The sequence below is a fragment of the Rhinopithecus bieti genome, unplaced genomic scaffold (assembly GCF_001698545.2).
Source record: "Rhinopithecus bieti isolate Rb0 unplaced genomic scaffold, ASM169854v2 scaffold_10548, whole genome shotgun sequence".
NCBI classification, from domain to species: Eukaryota; Metazoa; Chordata; class Mammalia; order Primates; family Cercopithecidae; genus Rhinopithecus; species Rhinopithecus bieti.
This window is the reverse complement of record NW_016806834.1, coordinates 1,223,341-1,239,287: the sequence shown is the minus strand read 5'-3', so window position 1 is coordinate 1,239,287 and position 15,947 is coordinate 1,223,341. Positions and strand designations below refer to the sequence as shown.

The following is a 15,947-nucleotide window of genomic DNA, read 5'->3' as shown; positions in this document are numbered from 1 at the left end:
TTCATAAATACTTCTTGCTCCCAAACCTAGACTGGACACCAGACAAAAGGGATCTTTCTATTTTATTGGATTAAAAAACACAATGAAACCTGTAAGAACTAGGGGAAAAGGAGAAAGAAATAGAGAAAAGATAGGGCAAAGATCAGAGGTGACAAAGGGGAGAAGCAGGGTGAGGAGATGGAACAGCAAGAGCCCCAGTCAGGGCAGGAAAGAAGTTTCTGAGGACTAGACGTCTCTTCATTTAATGACAATTTTCTGGCGCAAGGCTCGGGGCCCAGAGCCAGGGAGGGGCTCAGGAGGTGGCGGGCCGGGGCCCAGGGCTGAGGCAGTGGGCGGCAGTCCATGGGCAGTAATGTACTTCTTGTAGGCCTCACGAATGATCTTGAAGGCTCGAGCAGTGGCGTAGGGTATGTCTGTAACAGGGTCCCGGTATAGGGCTGGACGATGGGTCACTGGACAGACCTCCCGAACAGGGACTTTTGGGGGCCGCCCTTGGGGGAACCATTCCTCGAAAGTTGCATCATCACTAAAAGTGATGAAGGTACGTGAGCAGCGAGCAGGGGCGTTGACAGGTCCCGTCCCAGCGTGAGGAGTCAATGCAGACGCTGAGGGAGCAGGATCAAGTCTGAAGACAAAAGACAAAAAAACACAAAGAGCTGAGGAGAGAAGATAACAGATATAGAAAGAAGGAAATCAGGCTGGGTGCAGTGGCTCACGCCTGTAATCCCAGCACTTTGAAAGGCCAAGGCAGGCAGATGACGAGGTCAGGAGTTCGAGACCAGCCTGGCCAACACGGTGAAACCCCGTCTCTACTAAAAATACAAAAATTAGCCGGGCGTGGTGCCAGGCGCCTATAATCCCAGCTACTCAGGAGGTTGAGGCAGGAGAATTGCTTGAAGCCAGGAGGCAGAGGACGCAGTGAGCTGAGATCATGCCATTACGCTCCAGCCTGGGTGACAGAGGGAGACTCCATCTCAAAAAAAAAAAAGAAAAAAGAAAAGAAAGAAGGAAACCAGAGATGAGGAAAGAGAAAAAGGAGGCAGGGTGTTGGGAACATTCTGAGGAACCTACTAAGTGATTGATGGGAAAAAAAACTAAGCTAGAAGAAAAAACAGGAAAGAGAAGAGAGAAGCTAAAATAAAAAGGAGTAAGAAAGAAATAAGCTGGGCTGAGTGCGGTGGCTCACACCTATAATCCCAGCATTTTAGGAAGATGAGGCGGGAGGATTACTTTAACCCAGGAGTCTGGGCAACACAGCGAAACCCTGTCTCTACAAAAAATACAAAAATTAGCTTGTGTGGCTGTACTCCCAGCTACCTGGGAGGCTAAGGTGGGAGGATTGCTTCAGCACAGGAGGTGGCGGTTGCAGTGAGCCAAGCCTGCACCACTGCATTCCAGCCTGGGTGACAGAGCGACACCCTGCCTCAAAAAAAAAAAAAAAGAAAGAAAGAAAATGAGCTGAAGGGAGTGAGGAATCTGAAAGAAATCTCCAAGTGTTAAGGAGAGCTGTGTGAGACAAGCAAGCAAAATGGGGCTAAGACAACACGAGCTGAACACACAATCTCTTTTCTTGAGATTCACTCACCCTTCTATGTCAATATTCTCTTCCTTGGGACCTGGCTCCCCAACAAGTGGCACTGTCACTGAATGATAGGTGATTATGGGCCCAGGGCACTTCCGCTTCTTATGAACCTGCTTCTTTTTGTCAGCCTCGAGCCGCTCATATGTCTCTTTAGGGTCAAAGGAAGAAATGAGGGGATGATCAGAATGCCCCTTTTTCCCACACCCCAGTTCTGTCCCACGATCTCTCAATTATCTTCCTGGCTATCTAGTCACTGCCAACTACCAGAGAGAACTATGGAAATCCCCTAAGGCCCTCTGGCACCTCCCATTTTGTAAGTTTTCTGCTTGTAAGTTTTTTCTTGACATCCTCTCTGTTAATTTCTCAAGTACAGGCCGCGGCGCGCGTGGCTCAAGGCCTGTCAATCCCAGCACTCTTGGGAGGCGAGACGGGCGCGGTCACAAGGTCAGGGAGATCGAGACCCATCCTGCGTAACAATGGGTAAAACCCCGTCTCTACTAAAAAATACAAAAAACTAGCCAGCGGGCTGGAGGTGGCGGGCGCCTGCAGTCCCAGCTACTCGGCGGAGGCTGAGGAGGAGAATGCAGGAACCCGGAGGCGGAGCTTGCAGTGAGCTGAGTCCGGCCACTGCACTCCAGGCCTGGCGGGCGGACAGAGCGAAATCCCGTCTCAAAAAAAAAAAAAAAAAAAAAAAAAAAAAAAAAAAAAAAAAAAAATTTCTCAAGTACATCTGGGCCCTCTGTACTACCTCAGAGTTGGAAGGTACGCTTTGATGAAGAGCTTATTTGCTTTCCCAGATACCAAAATCTCTTCTACAAATGCCCTGTCAATTCACTCCCACAGCTGGGCGTACTGGCACATGCCTGCAATCCCAGCTACTTGGGAGGCTGAGGTGGAAGGATCGCTTGAGCCTGGGAGGCGGCGGCTGCAGTGAGCTGAGATGGCACCACTGCACTCCAGCCTAGGCAACAGAGTGAGATCCTGTTTCCAAAAAAAAAAATTAATAAAGTAGGAAATTATATTTAACTATAGAGATTTCTGGTCGCTCTAAAACAACAAGAAAATCTGGCCACCCTGGGTCTGTATTCTTACAGGGAAGCAATTAGCTGAGCTGAGTTACTGTTCCTCCTTTCAGGCACTCCTCTCCAGTTCACCACCATCCCTCTGGCTGGCTGCACACTTCATGTTACCTGCCTGGTCTCTGTGACACTGCTCTGTGGCAATGCACTATTGGTATATATGTCTCCTCCTAAAGGGCAGTGACTATAACTCATATTGCCCAAATATTATCAGGGTGATACAGCATTCTGCACATTACAGGCACTCATTAAATATTTGTTAATGAATAAATGAAACGAGGCTGGGCACAGTGGCTCACACCTGTAATCCCAGCACTTTGGGAGGCCGAGGTGGGTGGATCAGCTGAAGGTCAGGAGTTTGAGACCAGCCTGACCAACATGGTGAAACCCCGTCTCTACTAAAAATACAAAAACTATCCGGGCGTGGTGGCACATGACTGCAATCCCAGCTACTTGGGAGGCTGAGACAGAAGAATTGCTTGAAACTGGGAGGCAGAGGTTGAAGTGAGATTGCACTATTGCACTCCAACATGGGCAACAAGTGCAAAACTCTGTCTCAAAAAATAATAATAATAATTGTAAAAATTAAAAAAAAAAACGAGCCGGACATGGTGGCTCACACCTGTAATCCCAGCACTCTGGGAGGCCAAGGTGTGTAGATTATGAGGTCAGGAGATCAAGACCATTCTGGCCAACATAGTGAAACTTCATCTCTACTAAAAATACAAAAAATTAGCTGGGCGTGGTGGCGCGCACCTGTAGTCGCAGCTACTCTTGAGGCTTAAGCAGGAGAATTGCTTGAACCCAGGAGGCAGAGGTTGCAGTGAGCTGAGATCGTGCCACTGCACTCCAGCACAGGCAACAGAGTGAGACTCTGTCTCAAAAAAAATTAAAAAAAAAAAAAAAAAAAAAGAGGCTAGGCGCAGTGGCTCACGCCTGTAATCCCAGCACTTTGGGAGGCCGAGGCAGATGATCACGAGGTCAGGAGATTGAGACCATCCAGGCTAACGTGCTGAAACTCCGTCTCTACTAATAATACAAAAAATTAGCCAGGCATGGTGACAGGCACCTGTAGTCCCTGCTACTAGGGAGGCTGGGGCAGGAGAATGGTGTGAACCCATGAGGCAGAGCTTGCAGTGAGCTAAGATTGCACCACTGCACTCCAGCCTGGGTGACAGAGCGAGACTCTGTCTCAAAAAAAGGACCACCAGGTGTGGTGGCTCACGCCTGTAATCCCAGTACTTTGGGAGGCTGACGTGGGCAGAGCACCTGAGGTCAGGAGTTCAAGACCAGCCTGACCAACATGGGGAAACTCCGTCTCTACTAAAAATACCAAATGTACTAGACATGGTGGTAGCCTGTAATCCCAGCTACTGGGAAGCTAAAGCAGGAGAATTGCTTGAATCCGGGAGGCGGAGGTTGCGGTGAGACAAGGTCACTCCATTGCACTCTAGCCTGGGAAACAAGAGTGAAACTCTGTCTCCAAAAAAAAAAAAAAAAAAAAAACGAAAAAAAATGAATCAAAATATTCCTTGTCGCCTTCCTCTGAATGAACTCCAGATTTCTGTGTCCTTAAATATGGTTACTATTAACACAATCCTTTAAAGTCTGACCATAAAAGAGTACTCTGGAGGTTGGGCGTGGTGGCTCACGCCTGTAATTACAGCACTTTGGGAGGCCTAGGAGGGTGGATCACCTGAGGTCAGGAGTTCGAGACAGACCTGGCCAACATGGTGAGACCCTGTCTCTACTAATAATACAAAAATTAGCTGGGCGTGGTGGCTTGGGCCTGTAATCCCAGCTACTTGGGAGGCTGAGGCAGGAGAATCGCTTGAACCTGGGAGGCGGAGGTTGCAGTGAGCTGAAATTATGCCATTGCACTCCAGCCTGGGCGAAAGAGTGAGACTCCATCTCAAAAAAAAAAAAGAGTACTCTGGAAACCCTTCTAATGACTGAACCTCTCTTGCACTTGAACTGTTTGATAATACTGCTTTCTTTCCCTTGAGCCAATCTTCCAACCCCTCTACTTTCTTTTTTTCTTTTTGAGACAGAGTCTCGCTCTGTCACCAGGCTGGAGTGCAGTGGCGCGATCACAGCTCCCTGCAACCTCCCCCTCCCAGGTTCAAGCAATTCTCCTGCCTCAGCCTCCTGAGTAGCAAGGACTACAGGTGCGTGCCACCACGCCCAGCTAATTTTGTATTTTAGTAGAGACGGGGTTTCACCATGTTGGCCAGGATGGTCTCAATCTCTTGACCTCGTGATCCACCTGCCTCAGGCTCCCAAAGTGCTGGGATTACAGGCGTGAGCCACCACACCCAGCCCAACCCCTCTACTTTCAAACACTTGCCTACACCCTCTGGAACTCATGCTCTGTAATCTGCCAACTCATCCATATCCTCGAGCTCCTCACTCAGCATTCCTTCCATGATTTGCCTTACCAGAAACCTGGTCATTTACTGAGGCCACCACTCCTCTCTGCAGCCCTCTGGTGGAGGTTGCTCATTCTCTTCATCCCTACAGGATATATCTATGTCCTACTGGGTCCCACCCTGTAGCTTTCAGATCACTACTTTTCTGCCTACAACCAAACTCCCTTCTCTTTTGAGACCTGTGCCAAGAGTCTAGATTAACTTCTGTCCTTCCTAGTCATGGTCACTCCCTCCCTCACCGAAGACTTTGGCAGTGGTTTCCACTCTTCGTCTCTACCCCAATTCCTATCATCTTAGGGTCACCCTGGTGACTTCGAAGTGCTCATGGGTAGCCCCTTCAACACTGCGTGGCCACAATTTATCACGTCATCTCTAACAACCTTTTTTTCCTTGTCACTTTACTTTTATTTCTTTTCGAGTCTCACTCTCTTGCCCAGGCTGGAGTGCAGTGATGCAATCTCCACTCACTGCAACCTCCGCCTGCCGGGTTCAAGTGATTCTCCTCAGTGATTCTCAGCCCCCAGAGTAGCCAGGACAACAGATGTGCACCACCAGACCTGGCTAATCTTTTGTAAGTTTAGTAGAGATGGGGTTTCACCATGTTGGCCAGGCTGGTCTCGAACTCCTTACCCCATGATCCGTCCGCCTCGGCCTCCCAAAATGCTGGGATTAGAGGTGTGAGCCATTGTGCCGGGCCACATTTTCCTTTTTAAATCATGCTTAGGTTGCTCACTGTATTATTTCAATCACTTCAGTCACTCTCCTGTCAATAATTCCCTTGCCCTGATCTGGACTGCTGAGTGCTACTGGAGAAAAATAACAGCACAGACTGCAACCACCATAAATTCATTCATGGTCCTAGCCTTCAGCAGGTCCCTCAATACTGCTCGATATCCCACATCAATAACTATTTCAAATGCTCCTCAGTCTCATCAAGCTTCCAGCTGTATCCTTAATGTTTGACAGATGGCGCTGCATAATGAAAAAGACATCAGGTTAGAACCACTGCAATGCCCTCCCTTTGGATTACAAATCTACAATTGTAAGCCACATTTTAAAATAGAAACAGGGTCTCACTATGTTGCCCAGGCTGGTCTTGAACTCCTGGGCTCAAGCAATCCTCCTTCCTTGGCCTCCCAAATTGCTGGGATTACAGGCATGAGCCACTGCACTCGGCTAAGCCACACTTTCTTTCTTTTTTTTTTTTTTTGAGACAGAGTTTTGCTCTTGTTACCCAGGCTAGAGTGCAATGGCACGATCTCGGCTCACCGCAACCTCTGCCTCCCAGGTTCAAGTGATTCTCCTGCCTTAACCTCCCAAGTAGCTGGGATTACAGGCATGCGCCACCACACTTTCTTTCTCCCTTCCCCCATCTGAGGCCAATTCCTCCACCATGCTGCTCTATCTCCCAGCCTTGCCTCCCATCTCCAAAACCTACACTATTTTNCCCGGCCAAAACCTACACTATTAATAACCTTTCTTTCTTCTCTTTCTTTAAATTCAGTTGTTTCTCATGAAAGATATAGTTTCTAATATCTTCGAATAAAATAAAAACAACTTTACCTTAATCTCAGACCCCTCTGTAGCTTCTATTCCCTCTTCTACCCTTCACAGCCAAGCTTGCAACGTTTTGCTCCCCAATATACTTCGATATGGCTTGGTCCCCAATAAGTGCTAAGGTCATGTCTGACCTCTATCTCACCAAAACCAATGGGCACTTCTCAGTTCTACTAATCATCATCTCAGCAGCAATCAGTAGTCACTCTCGAGGCATTCTCTTTCCTGGCATTTTTAACACAAATTCTCCTGGGTTTCTCCAACACGTTGGTCACTTCCAGGTTCTTTTCAAAGCTCCTCCTCTTGTATGAAACTAACACAGTTTAGTGTCTGCAGGACCCTATCAGACCTCTATTTTCTCACTCTGCTTTCTCCCTACATGCTCAGATGCACTCCAATATTGTTAATTACCATCCATATTCTAAAGACTTCTGAATTTATATTTTCAGCCCAGATCTCTTATTGGAACACCAGATTTGCATATTTAACTGACCTCTCATCACTGCATGAATTGCTCACAAACTCCTTAAATTCAACATGTTCAAAAATAAATTTATTTTTTCCCCACTGAACTTGCTCCTCCTTCAGGATCTCCTAAACCAGTTACTGACATGGAAAACCTAGGAGTCACCCTCCTTACAGTAGTCCAAACCAATCATCGTGGACAAAGGATGCAGACTGTAACTACAGTAACATCAAGGTGACCTTGTTGCTTGTGAGCCACCACACCCATGCCCAGCAAAGTTATCTAAATTTCACAAATATTATTAATCTGGAATGGGATGGGTCCCAGATATTCCAGGTAAATAATCTCCCACTTCTGGGAAATTACATCTGGCTTATGCATATTCAATTATATACGGTTGGCCAAAAAGAAAAAAAAAAAGAGACAGAGAGAGAACAAAAAAAAAAAGGAGATTCAGGAAAAGAAAAATGGCCAGGCACGGTGGCTCACGCCTATAATTCTAGCACTTTGGGAGGCTGAGGCAGGCAGATCATGAGATCAGGAGATAGAGACCATCCTGGCTAACACAATGAAACCCTGTCTCTACTAAAAATACAAAAAATTAGCCAGACGTGGGGGCATGCACCTGTAGTCCCAGCTACTCGGGGGGCTGAGGCAGGAGAATCGCTTGAAGCCGGGAGGCGGAGGTTGCAGTGAGCCAAGATCGCGCCACTGCACTCCAGCCTGGGTGACAGAGACTCCGTGTCAAAAACAAAAAAAGAGAAAGAAAACATATTAAATACTGTAGGTGATTCCACATGCTATTTCACCCAGAAAGTATGTACCAGGAGGTATGAATCTGCTGGTCCCTCAATTTCTCATGTACCTTTCATGATATGAGACTCTTATACTCTATAAAGAAGTATATATTTTTGTATAATATACTACTGTACATGGTTCTATGCCTATAAACTGAAGAGGTTTTTTTTGTTTTTTTTTTTTTGAGACGGAGTCTCGCTCTTGTCGCCCAGGCTGGAGTGCAGTGGCGCGATCTTGGCTCACTGCAAGCTCTGCCTCCCGGGTTCTCGCCATTCTCCTGCCTCAGCCTCCCGAGTAGCTGGGACTACAGGCGCCCGCCACCGCGCCCGGCTAATTTTTTTGTATTTTAGTAGAGACAATTTATCTCATGAAGGACTAATCTGCTGACTTTACATTCTCATGATTATCATTAAAGTCAACATTATCACCCCCTGCTTTTTTTTAAAGAGATGGGGTCTCACTATGTTGTCCAGGCTGGTTGTGAACTCCTGACCTTAAGGGATCCTCCTGCCTAAATTCCCTGAGTCATTAGGTGTACACCCTATTTTATAAACAAGAAAAGCAAAATGTGAATAAGTAAAGTAATTTACCTACAGTCTTAAAGCAAGTGAATAGCAGAACCAGGATTTGACCTCAGTTCTATACAACTCTTATTTTACACCAGAGTACCTTAGCTTGTTCTTCAGAGTGCTCATAACTGCCTAGACCTTTGCACCTAATCATCTACTCTCTGCCATTTCTTCCTTCTGATTCTCTCATCCCAAATTTCCATCTCTCCAATTCTTTGGTTCTCCAGGTCTCATGGTTTTTCTCATGCCCCTCAGCCCCTATACCCACTTTTTCTGAAACCACAGACTGACCCAGTGAACGTAAATTAAGCTCTTCTGTGATCTTGGCTTCCCGGAGCAGCTCCTCCTGGGTTAGTGGCCGCTCACAGTGGGGCCCCTTTCGCCGTCTTGACTGGCCCTGCCTCTCCTGTACCCGAAGGAACGTTTGTCGTGTATGCTCAGCTGTAGACTGACGCATGGACTTACGACCTGAAAGAGAGTGAGATAAGAAGAAATCTTTGAATTTACGTCCACCTATTTTATTTTATTATTTATTTATTTATTATTATTATTTTTGAGATGGAGTCTTGCTCTGTTGCACAGGCTGGAGTGCAGTGGCACGATCTTGGCTCACTGCAAGCTCCGCCTCCCGGGTTCACGCCATTCTCCTGCCTCAACCTCCCGAGTAGCTGGGACTACAGGCGCCCGCCACCACGCCCGGCTAATTTTTTGTATTTTTAGTAGAGACGGAGTTTCACCGTGTTAGCCAGGATGGTCTCGATCTCCTGACCTCGTGATCTGCCCACCTTGGCCTCCCAAAGTGCTGGGATTACAGGCGTGAGCCACCGCGCCCGGCCCCCACGTCCACCTATTTTATTTATTTATTTTTAAATTTTGTGTTTGGAAATGATTTCCTTTTTTTTTTTGAGACAGAGTCTCGCTCTGTCACCCAGTCTGGAGTGCAGTGGCACAATCTCAGCTCACTGCAAGCTCCGCCTCCCAGGTTCGTGCCATTCTCCTGCCTCAGCCTTCAAGTAGCTGGGATTACAGGCACCCACCACCATGCCCGGCTAATTTTTTCGTGTTTTTAGTAGAGACGGGGTTTCACTGTGTTAGCCAGGATGGTCTCGATCTCCTGACCTCGTGATCTGCCCGCCTTGGCCTCCCAAAGTGCTGGCATTATAGGCGTGAGCCACTGCGCCCGGCCAGAAATAATTTCTTTTCTTCTTCTTTTCTTTTTTTTTGAGACAGAATCTTGTTCTGTCGCCCAGGTTGGAGTGCGGTGGCATGATCTCAGCTCACTCCAACCTTTGCCTCCCGGGTTCAAACGATTCTACTGCCTCAGATTCCCGAGCAGCTGGGACTACAGGTACATGCCACCATGTCCAGCTAATTCTTTGTATTTGTAGTAGAGATGGGGTTTCACCATGTTAGCCAGGATGGTCTCAAACTCCTGACCTCAAGATCCACCTGCCTTGGCCTCCCAAAATGCTGGGATTACAGGCGTGAGCCACCATGCCTGGCCTTGAAATAATTTCAGACCTACAAAGTTGCAAGAATAGTACAAGGAATACTCATGTATCTTTTACCCCATCACCTATTGGTAATATTTTGGCCCTTTTGCATTTTGTATGTGTGGTTTTTTTCTGAATGATCTAAATTAGATAACTAAAGTCGTAAACATCATGGCCTTTATCCCTAAATATTTCAGTGTGTATTTCCTAAGAATGAGGATTTTCCTATCCATAGTAAGTTATCAACATCAGTAAATTTTTTTCTTTTTCTTTTATTTTTTTTGAGACAGAGTTTTGCTCTTGTTGCCCAGGCTGGAGTGCAATGGCGTGGTCTTGGCTCACTGTAACCCCTGCCTCCCAGGTTCAAGCAATTCTCCTGACTCAGCCTCCCAAGTAGCTGGGATTACAGGGGCCCACCATCACACCTGGCTAATTTTTGTATTTTTAGTAGAGACGGAATTTCACCATCTTGGCCAGGCTGGTCTTGAACTCCTGACCTCAGGTGATGCGCCCGCCTTGGCCTCCCAAAGTGATGGGATTATAGGCGTGAGCCACTGCACCCGGCAATATCAGTAAATTTAACACTGATATGATACTTTATCATCATATTCCAATTTTCCCAATTGACCCAAATATCCCTACTCACTGTCAGAGCCGTCATCTTGTAGTTCTAGTGGCAATAGTGCCTTCTCTTCTCGGGCCTTTTGAGAGCTACCAGCTGGGGTGTTGACCTTTCGAGGCCTTAAGCTCTTGAGAGGCTCCTGAGGACAGATTGGAATCAGATACCGGGGAACAGAAGAAGTAAGGAGAAATATGAGGATCTCAATGAGAGAAAACTAGCATTGCCAGAAATGGAAGTGGCAAAGGGAGTACTGGGACCTGATGAAAGAGGGAATAGGAATTGAGGAAATTCAAGACAACTAGGACTCCTCCTGTACCTTATAGGCCTTGGTGACTACTCGGCGCTTCCTTCTCGGCTCTTCTGCTTCTCCATCACTGGATGGTTCATCCCCTTCATCAATATCAAAGTCAGAGTCCACTTCGTCCTCTGTATCTGACTGGTCCCCTTGATACTCATCATCTCCGGATTCCTAAGGACACAGGGAGATGAGGGTTGGCTGGCAATGGAAGCCTTAATGACCCTTCAGGAGGAACAGAATCTCTCAACTTTCTTGATGAAGGTTGCCCTACTCTCCTTCCTAATCCAGCCCTTCATTTTCCTCAAGCAAGAAAACTTTTTTTTTTTTTTTTTGAGATGAAGTCTCACTCTGTCGCCAGGTTAGAGGGCAGTGGCACGATCTTGGCTCACTGCAACCTCCGACTCCCAGGTTCAAGCCATTCTTCTGCCTCAGCCTCCCGAATAGCTGGGACTACAGGTGCCTGCCACCTCGCCCGGCTAGTTTTTTTTTTTTTTGTATTTTTTTTAGTAGAGATGGGGTTTCACCGTGTTAGCCAGGATGGTCTCGATCTCCTGACCTCGTGATCCACCCGTCTCGGCCTCCCAAAGTGCTGGGATTACAGGCTTGAGCCACCGCGTCCAGCCGAAAACTTTCTAGCTAATGGCCTTTGGCTGCAGTACCACCTCCTTCCAACATTAATTGATAGCCCTTTACCTGCAACACACTGTGTTAAGTACTGGCAAACAAAAGGATATGGTTTGGTCTCTACCTTCAGGGGCTTACAGTAAAGGGGATAACATAATCTTACTTATTTTTTTTTTTTTTTTTGAGATGTGGGTCTTGGCCAGGCACGGTGGCTCATGCCTGTAATCCCAGCATTTTGGGAGGCTGAGGTGGGCAGATCACTTGAGGCCAAGAGTTCGAGACCAGCCTGGCCAACATGGTGAAACCGTCTCTACTAAAAATACAAAAATTAGCTGGGCATGGTGATGCACACCTGTAGTCCCAGCTACTTGGGAGGCTGAGGCAGGAGAATCACTTGAACCCAGGAGGCACAGGTTGCAGTGAGCTGAGATAGTGCTACTGCACTCCAGCCAGGGCGACAGGGCGAGACACCATCTCAAAAAAAAAAAAAGCATGAAGAGGAGTTAAACTATGGTTGAAAACACTGTTAGTATTTAGACAGTCAAGAGGGAAGAAGGAATCATGGGCAGATGAAATAGCAGAAACAAAGGCGCAGAAATGGTAATTTGTACAGCATGTTTATGGAATAAGGATTTAGATCTAAGTAAAACTTTTCTCTGTCAAGAAACCTTGTTAGCCAACTGCATTTCGCTCCAGCACTGCCTCCTTCCAACACTGATTGCACTGTAGGACTATATGATTTGAAAAGAAGGTTGCGGCCGGGCGCGGTGGCTCAAGCCTGTAATCCCTGCACTTTGGGAGGCCGAGGCAGGGGGTGGATCATGAGGTCAGGAGGTCGAGACCATCCTGGCTAACACGGTGAAACCCCGTCTCTACTAAAAATAGAAAAAATTAGCCGAGCATGGTGGCAGATGCCTGTAGTCCCAGCTACTCAGGAGGCTGAGGCAGGAGAATGGCGTGAACCCGGGAGGCGGAGCTTGCAGTGAGCCAATATCGCGCCACTACACTCCAGCCTGGGCGGCAGAGCGAGACTCCGTCTCAAAAAAAAAAAAAGAAAAAAAGAAAAGAAGTTTGCATTCTTGCATTCCATTTATGAAGAAACTTAAATGTCACACTAATAAACACAATTTTAACCTGCAGACCAATAATTCTCAATCCCCTCCATTTCCTTATTTGTCCGACCATTGATAATCATTGTTGATGTAAACTACAGTTACTGAGAGAAATATGTGTCGTTCCTCAGGTGTGTTGGGACAGAAAAACAGCTGAGTACTGCTACTATGGATAACGGAGAGCCCCCGAAGATATAGGGGAGGGGTAACAGTATGTACAAGGGGTATTTCAGAAAGCTCTGGAGGCAGTTAGATGGCCTGGAGTAGAGAATGTGAAGTACAGCCTAGACCTGAGGTGATACTGTTTAGGGCTAGAATGGCAGCCATATTAGAAAGAAAAGGGAAAAAAATCAGTTGAGGGAGAGCGAGTCAACTGGGCTGGGTGACACCTCACTCATGTGGCTCTCTCTTCAATCAGTGATACAGACTAAAGGGCTAATCTTGGTACACATGATGCCAAAGCAAGCAAGTAACACAGATGGTTGACCCTCCAAGCCAGCCAGAGTTCAATTTTGCACTGATGACCATCATTTCCTCCCAATTGATGCCTGTAAAAGACAGCCTGGGAACACATTAATCCCCTCAGCCTTAATCCGGTATTAAGCCATATCATCGGAGGGTAGTAGATCAACCACACATTAGCTTAGTGCCCAATCAAAATACTTGCACTAAATTACTACCATTCCTTTGGCTTTTATTGAGTCATTAATAGACATCACTAGATAAGAGAATGTTTGTATATCATCTATGAAAACCGTTACTTTTTATAATATAAGGATATAACGATAAATGCTCCCTAGGATTTAAGACTGAATAAGTTTGTCTCTCTTGAAGAACTTGTATGCTTCTTTCTTACTAAAAAAAGAAATACAAGGTTTGGCTACCAGGAAGCTCACAGCTAAATTTAATATCAATTGCTATTACCATTTTAGCAGAGGTTCCTGGTACAATTACTTCTGATCTGTCTCTATTTTACCGTTCCTACTTTTGTTTATATTGTAAGCCTCCTTAAATCCTTGTTGGAAGCATGAAGGGTACATATTAAATAACGAGTCGTAAAATGACAGAAATAGGAAAATGGCCTTAGAGGAGGGATGAGAAAGTTCTATTTTAAACTAGTTGGTCAGGGCTGTGTCAGTAATGACTCAGTGATGTGGGTTGCTTTGTTTTTGTTTTTTTTTTAAACGGAGTCTCGCTCTGTCGCCCAGGCTGGAGTGCAGTGGAGTGATCCACTGCAACCTCCGCCTCCCGGGTTCAAGCGATTCTCCTGCCTCAGCCTCCTAAGTAGCTGGGATTACAGGCGCGTGCCACCATACCCAGCTAATTTTTTTGTATGTTTAGTAGAGACGGGGTTTCACCGTGTTGGTCAGGCTGGTCTCGAACTCCTGACCTTGTGATCCACCTGCCTGAGCCTCCCAAAGTGCTGGGATTACAGGCGTGAGCCACCACACCCAGCCCCTAAGTCCTGTGGGTTCTATTACTTAATTTCTCTTGAATCTTTGTTTCTCTACTGCCATGCCGCCTTCAAGCCATTCTCATTACAGAGTAAGTAATCTTTCTAAAGTACAAATTTTATCGTGGAACTCTGATGACTCTTTTCAGTCCTCTGGATGAACAGCAAAACTCCTTAACATGGCTCACAAGGCCCTAAATGATCTGGCCCATGCCTACTCCCTCCAGGCTTATCAATCTTTAGTCTCCTTCATGCTCTGGAGAATGAAAGTAGACTTGCAGGTCCTAGACCAGGATCTCAATGTCTTTACATACTCTCCCCGACCTGCTCTGTGGACTAACCTTTCTCCTTATCTCACTTTTCATCAAGCTAAGGTCTACTTTTCAAACTGTCCTCAGCTTAAACATCATCCCTCCAGGGATGCCTATCCTGATCAACAGCTTCGGTTCAGATGTATTACCTTAACAGTCTATCTTATATCTTACACCTTGTTTTAGTCCTTATCACACATTTTGTTTGTTTTTGAGACGGAGTCCTGCTCTGTCACCCAGGCTGGAGTGCAGTGGTATGATTTCGGCTCACTGCAACCTCCTCCTCCCGGGTTCAAGCAATTCTCTGCCTCAGCCTCCTGAGTAGCTGGGACTATAGGCTCACACCACCACGCCTGGCTAATTTTTGTATTTTTAGTAGAGACTGGGGTTTTACCATGTTGGCCAGGATGGTCTTGATATCCTGACCTTGTGATCCACCTGCCTCGGCCTTCCAAAGTGCTGGGACTACATGCGTGAGCCACCGTGCCCTTCCTATCACACAGTATTTTAACTGTTAACCCAGCCAGTTACCCCACTGGGGCATGGAGTATGTAAGGACAGAGCACTGTTTTTAATATTCTCGGTTTCCCTAGAGCCCAATACAACCTATCACCGATGGCATGCACTGGGTACTCAACACATTTAAGAAACGGGTAGATTCAACTAATAAAAATTTAGCAAGTGGCAGCCCAGTCCGGACACCTCACACATAATGTTGAACAAAAAAGACCATCCCTAACTTTATACAGTTTACAATGCAATAGGAAAGCATAAGCAAGTAAGCAAACCGAATCTAATTACAAACTGAAATATGTTCTGTGGGAGAAATAAATGGGGACACTTGTTAGGATAGTCAAGGAAGGATTATCTTCCTGAGAAAACATACACATTGAGACCTGAAAGCTGAAAAAGGAGTGGGCTAATCTCCTCTACTTTTGGAGCAGTTCCTTTCCATGTCTCAGATGAATAATCCGGCAGTGGGCCAACGAGTATACACCGAGCGACTGACTACTACTATCTGTGTGCCTCGCGTATGCTGGAGGTCAGAAGTACAGTGAGAGATGGAACCACGCAAGTACGCGGTAGGTTTCTGCCGTTCTCTGGAGTGCCTCCGCAAAGCTTCTCCGTCTCATGCCCCTTTGACCCCATCCAGAGGTCTCCCTTCTAGGACTCCACACTATCCGTCCCCCTGCCCCGCCCCCCGGCTCCGATTCACCGCACCCATCTCGAGTATCAGCTCCCAGAGTTCCGCTCTATTCCCCGCCCTCTTCTTCTTTGTCCGGAGATCCTCCCTCCAGGGCTCCTCTTCGCTTCCTCCCTCCCTTTTCCCAGGCCCGGATCTTGCCTCTGTGAAACCCCCATAAGTCGTCTGGTAGAACTCATCTTCCTCCTCTGCCTCCAGAAGCCCAGAAAGCCGGTTCCCAGCGGTCTTCCGGGGTGCCCTGCCCCCAGCCAAACTCATACCGCCTACCGAGACTGCTCCGCCACCTGCAGCCCCTCACCAGCTCGCTTCTGGGAGCTCGACGCTCGACACCACTACCTGCGGGTGGACAC

The 15,947-nt window shown here is 46.9% G+C and overlaps 1 protein-coding gene across 1 annotated transcript; it reads right to left on the bottom strand.

The window, feature by feature from the left end:
* Positions 1-44: 44 nt before the first annotated feature.
* Positions 45-15,947, bottom strand: VPS72 (vacuolar protein sorting 72 homolog). The gene is made up of 6 exons (XM_017877728.1): positions 15,739-15,947; positions 10,912-11,064; positions 10,620-10,734; positions 8,772-8,948; positions 1,586-1,730; positions 45-625 (listed from the first exon to the last, which is right to left on the bottom strand). The coding sequence occupies exons 1-6, from the start codon at positions 15,853-15,855 to the stop codon at positions 238-240; spliced, it is 1,095 nt and encodes a 364-aa protein (XP_017733217.1). The 5' UTR covers positions 15,856-15,947; the 3' UTR covers positions 45-237.

Bases quoted from the DNA above. Each gene is read 5' to 3' on its own strand.
- VPS72 (XM_017877728.1), bottom strand. From the start codon at position 15,855: ATGAGTTTGGCTGGGGGCAGGGCACCCCGGAAGACCGCTGGGAACCGG. The intron at 11,065-15,738 runs GCAAGATCCGGG...CTGTGTCCTTAG, and splicing joins CTTATGGGGGTTTCACAGAG to GAATCCGGAGATGATGAGTA. The intron at 626-1,585 runs GTGAGTGAATCT...TTTTGTCTTCAG, and splicing joins GAGAATATTGACATAGAAGG to ACTTGATCCTGCTCCCTCAG.